The sequence below is a fragment of the Lepisosteus platostomus genome, chromosome 7 (genome assembly GCF_059453375.1).
Source record: "Lepisosteus platostomus isolate fLepPlt1 chromosome 7, fLepPlt1.hap1, whole genome shotgun sequence".
NCBI lineage: Eukaryota > Metazoa > Chordata > Actinopteri > Semionotiformes > Lepisosteidae > Lepisosteus > Lepisosteus platostomus.
Window position 1 is genome coordinate 36,252,210 of NC_142617.1, and position 14,929 is coordinate 36,267,138.

Below are 14,929 nucleotides of genomic sequence, written 5' to 3' on the forward strand. Positions count from 1 at the left end.
GTGAAATAGTAGCCACTAAATTGAACCCTACAGTAGCAATGTAATAAAGAATGTTTTCTTTGTTAAAGCTAAACAAACTCATATGACATTTATTTTATGTCGCGTAGTCCACACTCGCAAGCATTTGTACACGAAGACACGAGTAATGCATGTAGTCCATTTGCGCTGTACGTCTGAAACCCCCCAGACAGACTCCTTTACAAATGGGCGGTCTGGAAATACTCTGTAAAAATCCTTAGGTCGTTCCTATTGCAGAAATTAGCCGTGCTAGGTCCCTGTGCTTTCCTTTACTGTGCTGTATTTCCAAAGGGGACCTGGGAGAGTGCAAAAACTGAAAATATACATTTTTCTTTTCAAGCGTATAGCCTCTGAGAAGGAAAACATACAAAATGGGCAAAGTAAAAGGCGGAATGATATGTGTCAAATATCTGCTCTTTATGTTCAACTTTACGTTTTGGGTAAGTGATTGCCTTCATTGTGTGCGTTTTAGTCAGTATCAGTACTAGTTAAACACCTGTGTTTACTGAACTGCCAGATTTGCCTTTTTTTGGAAACGCATCTTTTTGAGTCTGGGAGGCAAGTGCATGCTTACGTAAGTTGAAAGCGCAAAGTATTTTATTTTCCATTTAGTTATATACAGTGTAGTCTCATCTGTTTTACGGGCTATGTTTTTATTCACCATATTTCAATTTTTCACATTTTCCGTAATTAAAATGTAAGACATTTTCAGCTTCTCTTGGGGCTGATTCGTCCGCAGTGTAAAGGGTGGATGGGATGGAGGTTGTGTTTTGGCTGTGCGGGCTCAAATCAGATTTTCCACTGAGGAACATCCGCCCCCTTTTCCCTCTTGTAGCGTGTTTTCAAAAGAAGGGTTGTTTCAGTCTGTAGCATGAAAAGAAGTCTCGGCTCTTGGCTGGTTACTTTCTGCACTGCCACAATACGTTTGCAGCTTTTCTGTCTAATGCCACTCGCTGTGAGCATTTGGATTGAAACTGTACGGGTGATTAAAACCGTACACAAGGCTATCCTGGAAACACACACCTGAAACTGAGTGCAACATTTTCGCTTTAAAAAACCCTCAACTTAAAGTATGTCATTTGGAATGTAATGGTAACAGGTGGTTGAAAAATGGAACTTTTGTTTTTATTATTTACACCATTGAATAATAATTAATAATAAACCAATTTAATAGTTAAGTGCACGAAACGTTTTGTAGCTAATGCCCCTTTTAACTATGAATCGAGTAGTTGTTGATCCTTAGGAGATTAACGGTGTAGCCTATGCCTTCATGTTCGAAGTCGAACTACTCATTGCTTGTCTTCATGTTGAAGTGCACACTCTGTACTTCCTGAGTAAGAAGACTTTGAAATCGTTTTATCTTGATGTCAAAGGGCCCCTCGCTTATCAGCGGTTATATCACGCAACAGTTTGGAAGGTGTCCCATGTTCTCGAAGCTTATAAAAATAACTTTTCAAGTTTGACCAGTTTTGTGTACACGAGGTACCAGTCAAAAGCAGGAAATTAGGTTCATACATTCTATAAATTGTTCTCAGTGTGCTTTTTAAATACACATGATTAATTCAGAATAATAGCAGGGTCCTAGGGATTTGCCTAAGGTTGTCTTTATGCGCTTTATTATGTTTAACGCACTGGGAGCTGTGTCGAAGTTCATTGACAAGAATACCGTAAGAGAAAGCAGTGGACTTGTTACAAATAAGCGTTAAATAAACAATAAATAAGACAAAACATGCAATTTTAAGAATTACACAATTGTCCCTTTGTGCTTTGACCATTGGCGTATATAAATACAGTAAGTGAAAGCATTTTTGTTCTTGAGCTACAGTGTGGTACAGAAGTAGTTTTTGTGTGTAGGAGGCGAGCATTTGTCCACGGTGATGCAATTTTGCTTCAAAAAGAGATTGCATCCCCAAATTTCTAAAATCTGTTTAGTTATGAGCCATTAGTAGGATTGATGTTTCTAAATTTGATGCATCTAATGGAATCTAATATGTTATATTGCAACTGAGTTGAATGAAAGGTCTGAAATAATGAACCTTTGGATTTTAGAAGGCTCTTTTATCTTGGTCAAGGGGCCTGTGCTGATGCTTGCTTTTCTTGGGTGACTGCTCCTTTTTGGGACAGAAATGTAGCTTTACATTCTCTGCCCTGCCTCTGCTGTGCATCCTTAGAGAACTGGAATCTTCCTCATAGGCTTCAGCAAATGATTCCCCTTGACTTTGGTTGCAGTCTGCGTTTATGTGACACTGCCATATTGTATCTGGTATGGAAGCCATGAGGTGGTTTCAAGTACATGCAATGGTTTTATGGAACCGGAAACAGCATTGGAGCAGCTGTGCAGATACTGTCATTATGTACTGTACTTAGATCTTGTATATCTGTGGTTTTCATGTGAATACTTATTCATCATTTACGTATGAGACCACATACACAGATGTAGTGATATTTTAAAGGACTTAATATCATGAAGTTTCCAGAACTGTTCAAACTGCTGCTGAATTGTACTGCAAATACAGCATATAGCATTCTTTATATGACACAAAAAACATGTACAGTAATATGTTAGATGAAATCTCTTTAAATATGAATTGTTGCTCTTTGTGGATGACGGGTTATGGATGTAATTTACAAAAGTTATTTTGTGCTCAAATAGCATTAGGCAGTTCAAGATTTCTATTCCACAAGAATATGAAGGCAAAGATAAATATAAATGTGCCATATACATAAAAAGTGTTCATCATTTGTGAAAATGAAAATTCCCCCTGGGAGCATTTTGTACAGCAAGGCATCTTTGTTATGAATCAGCCTAGACGCTTAAAGCATTAGTTTAAGACGAGTCATAGAAAAATAAATCTTACTCAGCTGTGTAACCCAGTGTCTGGTGTTTTGCCTGCAGTTCTGTGGCTCCTGATTAGTGGCCAGTAGCAGACAGCAGTCATTTTTCCACTCCGGTTCACAAAAACTGTTTAAGAGCTGCGTGGGCTGAAGGAGGCTGATATGGGCTCTGCATGACTTGGCCCTGGCACCCCAGAGAGAGACAACAGCTGGCAGAGCACAGCAGAAATGAAGTGCTGGGATGATCCTGACCTAGATGTATGAAGATCAGGATTGCTGTCTATGACAATGATCGTTGTATGACGTCTTGCTTGTAGGATTATCATGCCTCTGCACACACATGCCAGATTGCTGTCACGTTGTTTGGTTTGTGATCTGAAATATATCAACCCTTTACTTCTGTTGCTCTTTGAAGCTTCTCTGTCATAGCCACTGTTTTTTTTTAGCTCAGGTTGCCAATACACTGTAATAACTCTGTCTGTTTTTAATATATGTCCCTGTTTTTTTCTCATTTTTCATCCCTCAATGTGTTTCACTTATCCATCTTGCATACAGGGCTGGAGACTCATTCATTAACTCCTCCTGTCACCTCTGGTGATACAGTACGAGTTCAGACCCAATCTAGTTCGCAAGTGGCAACAGTCCACATCAGTAAAGTAGGGTGTCTGACCTCGTTGCTGTGCTCTGATTTTGAATATAATGCACAGTGCTTCAGAAACCCAGCACATTAGGAGCTTGTCAGTAATCTTTTAGCTGGAGTTGTGGTATACCACAAAGTGGCTCACTTCCATCATTGGGTGTCTTATTTCATTTTTCCAACCTACATCTCAGTACTCAGCTTTCTTACGATCTCCTGAGAAAAGCAGCTATTAGGAGACTTTTTAAAATGGTGTCTTGGTCTTCTGAAGCCTTCATTAGCAGACTCCCATAGGGCCCCTAACTGTCTGATCACTAATTGCAGTGGGAGGCAGAGTGAGTGTGCTGAATGCTAGAGGCGTTGCTGTGGAATACAAGAGGATGTGTTTCATCATCTGCTTCCATTAGAGCTATCTCATACCTAGCCTACATTAAAACATTAATGTCAAAAGTCAGAAGTGAAGATGATTTTTGTTTTCTATTCAGACTTGACAATCCCATTTGATCAATTCCAAGGCAGCTAATAGTAAATTTGACAGTGCAGGCAAAAATTGAATCTTTACATGTCATTTCTGTACTTGTGACTAATCTGATAGTCAAGTTCACAACCTGAAACATTGAGGGACCTCTGTATAAATCTGATTCTATGATAAGATTGTAAGATACAGTACAGTAAATAAATGTCAGCCGATAAAACAATGTTCTGAAATTCATCTTCTAACAGTTACTTGAGTAAGAATTCATACATTTTTTGTGTTTGAGATTAATTCCTTATTATGGAGTGTCTTGATTACAAAGATGATTCATATGAGGTGGGCATGTACTGTACCAAACCTCCTTCCCTCAGAGCTGTGTACAGACTGAGAAGCTTACCACTTTTACCACAAAGCTAAATTATAACAGGGAATCTTGATAAAAAATCACATTCTTTTCTTCCCGTGCTGTACTGTTAAATTATTTTTAATAGTATATGCTACACAGATTAAACTAAATATGGCTCTAAAATGGTTTTGTTACACAACAGTTCAGTTCTGAGCGCACAGCTTCAGTCTGCATCAGGTCTGAGCTTCTCATTCTCAGCCCTCGCTGTTTCCAATGCCCAAACGTCATTGTCCCAGACTTTCAGTGCCCCGGCTTTCTTCCTCAATCTTTTCCAAACACACTCTGGTCTCGGGCGTTCTTCCCTAGTGCCCAGGATGACGGGACTCTGCCCAGCTCCTGTCTTCACCATGGCTGTCTCCCACCTACATCGTAGAGCCATCACTCCCCTCTCGGTGTCACGATTATAGTCCCCCCTCCTTAAGGGTGCTCCAGCCCTTTCACTTTAGACTTAATTCTGTGCACCTGACCCCTTTTCCCAGCCCACCTTAAAAGCCAGGCGCTGACGTTCATCCTGGCTCTGCATCTGGTTTCCGCACCGTGCGAGTCTGGGACCTGGAAGCGCCTGGTCCCGTTAAGGTTTTAACCTCTGTTCCTGTTCCTTGTCCACCGGTTCTGACCCGGTTCGTGTTTTTAATTCCTTGTTTGGATGGATCACCTGGCTATGGACTTTCTTGTTTTTGGATTCTTTCTGGATTACTTTTGGATTGTTTGCCTCGGCCACACCTCCCCCGTGCACCAGCGCACTTTGGACACGCCCCCCTGTTTTCAGCCCCGTATTCCTGCATGACTTTTTCCTAGTGTTTCCCCACTTCTTCGGATTGTGTCGTCCGCATAGGGTCCGGAAAGAACTGTTTGTTACACTCGGTTCCCGTTCTGCAGCTCCAGCTTTTGTCTCAGGCCAGTGCCCATCTGAATCACTGGATCCATTACACACCTCTTGAGCTCTGTCGAATTGTCAACTGCAAAATTAGATTTCCTTTTTGTTTAACCCATATGTTAGATGTATACTGTATGTGATTTATTATATTGTCATATCATCAAAACAACATAAGCTAAGACATTGTTCTGTCCTTACAGTCTGATAAAATCATATGCTTTTCTTATGCTAAATAAATAGGTTTACAAAACGTTATCAGTTTCAGTATTTGCTTTGTGGAATGATTTTTTTAAAATCTAATTCGCAGAAGTTATTCAATTCAGATTTTCATAATGTGGTAATTATGCACATTTGTAGTAGTTAAATGATGAAATACAAACTGCTGTGGGAGTCTGGAATAAGATACCTGGCTATTTTATTGAAGCTGATGCTCTGGTATACTTCAAAAAGTGGTTGGATGGCATTGTTGGCTTAATAATCTACTACCAAATAAAGGTGCAACAGGTCCCCCCCTCTAAATATAGAAACCGTTATTTTCTCAAGTTAAAAAATGCAGGAAATTGTATATTGTAGTTAATTGGATGTTGTTTTCAAACAGGTGCCTTTCTGACAAGAGTAATCCCTTGATTTAATTAAACTATGGTAATATAACTAAGAAAGAGGAACTATGTTAACGTGTGCAGTCATTTATAAATTTAAGACTTCCTGTGTATGTGTGCAGAGATAGACAGCTTGGTAGACGTTTTCGTCTGCTGTAAATTGAAGACTGGGTTTTGGTATTGACTGTGAGTCGATCATAATTCTCTTTGTCTTGACAAAAGTCCCTTCTTACTTATTCTAGTTCACTTGTTTTTCATTGAGTGTGAAAAGAAAATAAAAATTGATTAATTTGAGTGTAGAGTAAGATTTTGCCCATACCTATACCCAGAATATTACAAATGTCCAAGTTGTTTATGAAACAATGTTATCTTTTGTCTGAAACACAGTGCTTTGCAATGACAGGTCGAGATCGGTAAATAGTGGGAAAAATATCAGCCAAAATTTACTAGCCAATGTCCAGATCTACAGCCCTACAACAGAGGCTGATTATGTTGGGCACTCATTTCACACCACAAGACTCACAAACAATGAGTAATTCAAAGCATGGGCTCTGACCTAGTTAACTGACTCACACTTATCTTCTTTTATTGAGTTAAAAATGTTATTTTCTACTTGCTCTAAAAGACGCGAATACATTCCCTTTCAATATAAATTGCTCACTCTTCTTGTCATATTGAGACCTTATGCCAGATCTGTGCCGCTCTGTGCCTTTGTTTACCTCAGTGCTGATGGGACCACTTTATCTTTAAAATTCTTTATGCCTTCATGTCATACTGCTGTAACCTCACCCGAGCTCTGCTGAGAGCTCGATTTCTTCCCTTCTCCTTATCTGGTTGGGTGGCCTTCCTCGCCGTTTTAATTCTCCATTTTTCGTCTCTACTTTCCTGTGCAAACAAATATATTTTCCTCAGCTTGTACTACCCCATCTCATGCAACAAATTAGAAATCAACCTCATCCTCAGTGCTGAGGGGTGCTGTTTGTGCCCTAGCTTGTTTAGCAAACTGCACGATGAATTACATGCCACATACAGCAATACTACCATTTTAAAGTGATATTTGCAGACGAATGACAGGAGGGGTCGTGGAATAATTGGGACTGCATAGAAAAACAAAGCAGCACCCTACAGCAGTCTTGCAGAGAAGGCCACCTTTCCCATAGCACCGAAGGAGGCCCGACCAGCATTGCTTTGACTTCTATAACCAAATAAGGGTGTAAAAATCACAAAGTGTGACTGCACTTGGCACATGCATATCCTGCTGTTCGCAAGTTAGCTCTTGTAAAACCAAGCGATGCCACAAATAACATTTCAGCCAGCAGTTTAAAAATAATGCTAAAAGCAAAGGGTCAGTTCTGTTTAACTGAAAGCTGTATCCTAATTGGGAAAGATTTATGGTTAGTATACAGCTCTACATTATAGACAAATATGCTATGACGCTTGGCGGCTGAATTTAGTCCCCAGCTCTGTCCCAAAAATGTTCTCAGTTATGACAAACCCAGTCTAACACCTGATGTGCTCTAAAGTACTGGACTACATTGGACTGGCTCTTGCTATAGATGAAGAATATTAGTACTGTGCTTAGTGGAAGAATGAATTGGATTGAAAAGCTCCCAAATGCACTGTTCCAAAATAGTAATCTTACTATTGCTGAACTAATATTATCACTACATAATTTAAATATCCTCCTTCTGTAAATTCTAATATGCAGTTAAAAGCTTTATTAAACTACAATACAAAAAGTTCAGGTGGGTAGCAATAAAATACAATACAATAAGTTTACAGTATGTCTCATGTATTCATAATTAAGGAAGGTGTCATCAATATTATAAAGAGTAGTATGCAATAGTATGTTTTGAGATACCATGCTCACCAGTATTGTATAAGAGAGATTAACAGATTGGATAATTTATTATATTGTAAATGTAATAATATTTCACACAGCAAAGTCATATTTTTCATAAATAACTAAAGTCCAGAAAACATCTGTAGATTGGATGGGTACTACCTTGTGAGTTCTATTAACAGTGTACCGTATGAATAACATCCCTTGTTCACTTTACAAGAAACTGGATTTGTCCAGCATTTGGACACAGGGCCTCTTGCAAGTGGGAATCAGATTTCATGTGTTCAAATTGGAAAACCGAAAATAATTTCATTTTCTTTTAAAATGTTTTTATTCATGAGAAAATACAGTTGATTTTTCCATCCATATGGGATAACAGCTATTTTCTTAGAGGGTTGCAGTGATCTAGAGCCCAGCCTGGCAGGCACAGGCTGTAAGGCAGGATGACAGGTGGCATACACATGAATAGGAAAGCAATATAGTGATGCCAGGTAACTGGGATGGCATGTTTTTGGACTAAGGGAAGAAACCAGGTACCCGGAGAATGTCCAGACAAACACGAGAGAACATGCAGACTTCAAACAAAGTCAAATTCAGATCCAGGTCCCTGGAGCTGGCCACATTACCTGTGTTCTTGTTTTCTGGTATTCAGTTTCGAAATTAAAACTTTTGGTGGAATCACACAGCCAAAACAGTTACAATGGACAATCTGAGATGCGAATGATGGAGTGGTGAAATAGTGAAATTGACACCACAGACTGTGAGTGTCTGGTGGCTACTGGATATTTAGTCTCACAAATGCACAATGCAGAAGTGACTGTGATATTATGGAAGGAAAACCATTGGCATTAAATGAATTCTTGCTTCTAATCTAATTGACAATTCCTGAAAAACATTTTTAAAAAGGGAGACTCTGTGGGGTTTTTTTCACCTACCCATAAATCTGTCTGATCAGGTATTGTTTCTGGCATGATCAAAAGAGAACTGGACACGCAGGTTTTTAAAGTACAGTAAAAAACCCATTGACTTTCACATGTTGATTATTGCTGCAAAAAAGGGAATTAGCTCTAAATATTTGAAAATGCAGAACACATCTGACCTGTTTTGCATTTACAAATATTTCAAACTTGCCATTTATTTGCGTTTCCGTGGGGGAAAAAAAGCTCACTAATCTGCCATTTCTAACCAATCAGAGCAGTCTTGAGTGGGCAATGATAACCATCAGGCAATGATGGTGAAACAGCTGACTGGTGGGAATTTTAGTTGTTCTCTGTAATTAGTCACTATGTTGTATATTGCAGTTAAGAGTCTGTCTGTTCCTGTGCAGCAGGGCAATCACCACTGCTACTGTGGTAAACACTCAAGAGCACAAAAGAGTTAGATTTCCCATACATTCCACTTCTCTTTGCTCACATTTGTTAAACGTTTTTTTAGGAAAGAAAGAAAATTATTCCACGTTAAGCTGGGGGCATTTTGTATGGTGTACATTTGGGTTCTGACAGTTGTTTTTCATGTTGGCTATCAGTGCCATGCCCCAAATAGTTTAAGACCTACTGTACAATGACTCGGAATGCCACAGTGGTTTATTTTTAAATGAAACATTTTGCATACAACTACTTTCTGCACTGAATTTGTTAGGGAACAAATGATGGCACATCTATTGAACCAAACCTAGAGAGTAGAAAATGTATCATCCATGCCTGTGAATCAGTGCACTGTCAACTATAACTGACCCTTTAAAACCCAAATTAAACTAAGATTAAACAAAGAACTCATATAACAGTAAATAGAAAAGTCAATTATTAATAGTAGCCCTCTTGCTGATAATGGAAAAAAACCATTTCAAAGTGTTTTTTTATGAAAGGTAATAATTAAAAGAAAAGGTAGAAATATTTTGTTCACAGATACATTTCAGAGCTACACTGTGAGGAAAACCCTGCACTCTTAAATATGTTTAAAAAGGAATGACAATTGTTATAAATCCTCTGTACAGAAAACAATACATGTCTTTTTGTAAAAGAAATAATTGTAATGCAACAATACTCCACCAAAATTACTACAGTACATCTTATAATATTTAATTATATGTATAACATATAGGTTTTCAAGACTGTAAATTAAGGGCAATTTGCTGTTGTGTATGTTAATATTAACATACACAACATATCTATTGACATAAATAGGGTTAACCCAAGGGGATTTTTTAAAACTCATCAGCAAGGATGGTCTCACAAATAGAAACTAAAAGGGAGTACATTTAAGACATATAGTAGGAAATGCTTCTTCACACAAAAAGTTGTTGATTCTGTATTTGTTAAAGGCTTGCCAACCAGGTTGAGACCCAAACTAACCATTTTAAGACACAGGATTTTAGTTTACCTTAGCTACTAATGCACTAAAAAACAAGAAGGGTTGAATGGCCTTCTCTCATTTCCCTCTTTTCTGTTTTTATATAATGTTACAGAAACCATAGTACTGAAAACCAAACTAAAGGATCCGTTCTGTGGCAGTGAGATTTAGAAAAGACATCTGTGTCGGCATCCTTGTTTCTTTATCTTGAGGTGTTTACTTTGAAAGGAATGAATGAGTAGTCACTGAGGACGTATGTGAAAATGTGCGTGAATAGCAAGACGGATGCGTGCACGGATGTCCGTATTATAGATTACAATGTGTGTAAACATCTCTGCCCACTTTAGATTGTGTGAGTGCGACAGCTCAGTAGTGGCTGCTTTTGTTATCATGGCCACTGAAAAAAAACGTGGTATTTTTCTGCGTAAACCACACATTTCTTTTGAAAGAGAGTTGGGAAACGTTGCTTGAATAAACTCCCAAGTTCCGTGAAAACAGAAACGTTTCAAAGCATTGATTAAATCACCCTGGTTTCAAAATGACTTCTGCGGGTGCCTGAGAATCATGTTATCTTAGGCTGCCTACAGCCAATCTGCGATGGAGTTCAAATGAATTGTGCACTCAATCAAGTTCATCTTGTTTGTGTGCTTTGCAGTAGCCTTATCCAGAGTTTTTTTTAAAGGCACCGATTGTGCCACCTTATGTGATGTGGCTAAAGAGATCGTCTCAGACCCCTATGCAAAAGAGATTCCCCTGTGTTCTCCTCAGTACTCATAATTAAAACTTTACTTGTCCTTCTGGTAACTTGAAGTTGATTTTGAAAATGTTGCTTAGATTAGCTTTGTTACTAACTTTTAGGATTTTGAATACTTGAGTCAACACATAATCAGACTCTGTTCTGGTTGAAATAATTAATTTCCTGTAAAGATCTGTGTATGAATAATAATAATAATAATAATAATAATAATAATAATAATAATAATAATAATAATAATAATAATGGCCTCCTAATAACCCCCATCTATGATGGCTTCATCACTCTGTTCTCCTCCCCACTAATAGCTGATGTGTGGTGAGCGTTCTGGCGCACTATGGCTGCCATCGCATCATCCAGGTGGGGCTGCATATTGGTGGTGGTGGAGGGGAGTCCCCATTACCTATGAAGCACTTCATAGTGGAGTGTCCAGAAAAGTGCTATAAAAGTGTAAGCAATTATTATTATTATTATTAATTATTATAATTAGTTTGGTGCTGCTGTCCTCTTTACTGCCCCTGAAGTAGCATTATTTCTGTGAAAGAATTATTTCTTTCACAACATGGTAACCAACATACAACCAAATATTCCAAATGACAGTAGGTGCAGTGAAAACGATAATTTTAACATAATTTCTGAGCTCTTAAGTATGTATCTAAGCATTCCTCTGGCATTACTATTGTTTTTCCATACATATTAAAGGGATGGATCAACATAAACTCCTAGATCATACCCCGGTATGTCTTTATCTAGCTAATTGTAGCACCTGCATGTACTGTAATACACTTTATTTGTCAGTGTTAAATGTAATGTCCCAGGAGTCTGCTTTTGTTTGAAAAGTTATTTTTTGTGAGTGCTCTTAAAGAGAAGAAAGATTTTCCCTTAATCCTATATATTGATTACATTGACCATTACATTTACATTACATCTGTTAAGTTTAATAATGTATTGTAACTCTAATAATATTTTGTAAGTAGTTACAATATTATCAGACTCCCTGTAGAACTGACATAACAAGAAAGGAAACAATTCATAATATGCTGTATTAGCCCATTAAAACTATATATTTACTGCAGCTGCATTTAATTTAATCTTTTTATTGTATTTTGTCTGCTGTATCATGTAAATTCCAAATTTATTGACATAATTTTTACATTGTGGTACATTTTAAAGCAACCACAGATTTATGAGTTACTGTTCACAATCCTTCGAATTTCTCCACTATTGAGTCATTCATTTAATTAATACTAACAGGAATGCTGATACCTGTAGATACAAAGAGAACTGAAGCGTTTGCTGCATGTACAATCATCATGATTGGATGGTAAGAAAGAGTGCTGTTGCTTTGTGCAGTGTAGTGCAGAGTTTAATGTGATCGATAAGCATGGGAGTCCCAGCTGTGTCTCTCCACTACAGAAGAGCTTAAACGCCAATTCAGGGTCTCAGGACATCGATAATCTTACACAAAGGGCTGGGTACAGCAGGTGGCATGCACCGACTCGACGAAGCTTCCTGCTGCGTATCGCATTTTGTACCACATGGACACCATAGGACTGCCCCTCACCCCCTCATGGAACTTGTTTGTCCTCTCCTGCCATCCCATGGGGCTATGAACAGACATGTTTGTGCTTCAGGCAGAGTATTTGATTTCATTCCCTCTGTGTTCTGCTGTCTGCATTAATCCCCTGGTCCCTGCGTAGAGTCTGCGTCCATTCCTTGCTAAACTACCTTCGTATAAGAAGTAAATACTGTAGTTGCAAATCACACTTTATTACGTACTGGGTTTGTTGGAACTTATTTTTTTTAAAAAACAATGGATTTTTATTGTCTGCTGATTGGTATTTATTTTTCATTTATCGCTAACCACAATGTTTCAGCATTCAACAGCAGCTGGTTTTCAGATTTCCAAGGAGAAACAGACTTTGTAGATGAGATTTATCTTTGAGTTAGACTTAAAATCGGCCTGTGAAGTCTTGCAGTGATTTATCTAGCTGTTTAAAGTTCTTTGTGGTATTCTGTGTCAATTGTCCGTCAGTGAAGAAAACAAGATAAAACGCTTTAAAACCCGAGTCCTTCAGTGCAACAGTACTTGTCTGTGTGTTGTGGGACATTCACCACAGGAGCAGGAAAAGTCAGTTTCAGTGTTAGTACTACCCCTTGATATGTGATTACTTCTGCTGTTAACACTTTGTAGAAGGAAATTAGTTGCTGCAGCTGTTAAAGCAAGTCAGCTTTTATTTGTCTAAACATACAGTTTGATAAAAACTAAAATAACATATCCCACCAACAACTCAAATACCTTCCACACTGTGGTTAAGCAGTAATATTGTAGTGCTGCATATGTGCAATATCTACAACATATACTGTACAGTATATGTCCTACTTCAAACGCAATCCAAATAGTGCGCTGCAGGTTTAGGTCAGATTGTGCTGCGGAGCTGTGATGGCTTTCTTTGGCTAGTTGCTCCTTTCTTCCTCCATCTGAAATTCTATACCGGCAGGAGAACTATTTTTTTGAGGTGTGGGGAAACAATGGGAAAAACAGAAACCTGACAGTCTGTGAAAAGAAGGATTTTTTTTTTCTTTATGAAAGGCTCATAAAACTCCTGCTTGTTTCCTGTTTCCCACTGTAAAACCCATAATCGTCAGACCCGGCTTCCTCTGCACCGGGTTTTGCAGTTTTCTTCAGAAGCCACCCACCCATGCCAGAGCTATAACTTACCCATTCAACAGCCCATACAGCAGATGAGCATTGTTGGAGGAAAAGGGTGTGACAGTAATGATGGATGATAAGAAACAGGCTGGTGATTATTTTTTGCAGAATATTTCCTTCATTATCTTGTATCTGTCTTCCTGAAAGATTGTTTTGGTATAATATTTTTCCAGTGTAGCTGTATTTTTTCAGTCAGCATTTCCTGTTTTTTTTTCTACAAAAGAGATCTTTATTTGTCAGATGTGATTTATAAGAACAAAAATACATTATACATTTTGTAGGTTTTTGGTAAATAGAAACAAGATATCTGGCTTTAGTTATGCTGCATTCAGATTGTCACCTCCTCTATACTATATACAGTACAGTACCTCCTAATATGTAATAAAATTCGCCTCTTAGAGCCTCAGTGAAAAGCAGTATTGTACCACCCTGAAACTAAACAAAACTCAAAAGGGTTTAGTATTTTTTTAGTTTTTTAGTTTTGGTCGTTGGAAAAAACATTTTGGTTTCAGGCAGAGACTTCTGAGTGAAACTCATATTGCCTTATGTTTTATAAATAATGCATTGTCGAATAGAAACCCTCAATAAATGTAAAACTCAATCTGGTGGCAAAAGGTATTTTTTTCCATGAATGTAATGGAATAAATAAGGTAATAAAAAACCCACAAACTACTTAAGAACCATTGTAATTACCATGAGTGTTCTGGGTTGCTTATTACTAGTTTTATTGCTATGCAAGGCTATATTTCTTTCATGAAATCAAAGGCATATAAAGTGATTTATTGGACATTCAACATATTTTATGATTAAAGTACTCCATTACGTAAACAATGAACTTCTCTACCGTAGTTCAAATCACATCAGAAGGGGCATTTGGGCTATCTGACTTGTTTGTTGCGATTAACCAATTGATCTTAGTGTTTCATCTAGGATCATCTACAGCAACATGCTTGCTTGTTCCAAACCCTAGAACTCTTTGGTGAAAGAACTACCTCTTGTTCTAAATGTGTTCCAAAAATAAAGTTTAATGCTCTTCCATGAAGTCTGGACTGTGTCCTCTGGTTCATGTTTCACTGTTGATTCTTAAGAAGTCCATTGGTTTGACGAAGAGCGTTTGAGAGTTTTGAATACTTGAATTAGGTTCCCTTGCAGATTTCTCTGTTCAAAACGAAAATAGTTCAGTTCTTTTAGTCAGAACATTTCTTTAAGCCCATTTATTCTTTTAATTTTTTTTTTCTTTAAGGATCTGTTTTCTTTAGAGTGATGCTAGAGCAGTAATATCTTTTATTCAGCCATTTGTTTGGTTTTTAGTAGCTAATCGATCCAAGTTTAATTATACTTAATTATACAAATATGCTATTTGTTTGCCTTTTTTATTACTTTCACACATTATCTTAAGGAGGGAAATGTGCCATCTTAAATA

General features: G+C 37.8%; 1 protein-coding gene across 1 annotated transcript in view; it reads left to right on the top strand.

Annotated features, from left to right (window-relative positions):
* Window positions 1-231: 231 nt before the first annotated feature.
* Window positions 232-14,929, top strand: part of tspan2a (tetraspanin 2a) — a 45,639-nt gene continuing 30,941 nt past the window's right edge. The window contains exon 1 of the mRNA XM_088640061.1: window positions 232-458. Within this exon, the coding sequence (XP_088496187.1) occupies window positions 390-458 (69 nt within the window). The 5' untranslated portion in view covers window positions 232-389. The remainder of the gene's footprint in view (window positions 459-14,929) is intronic.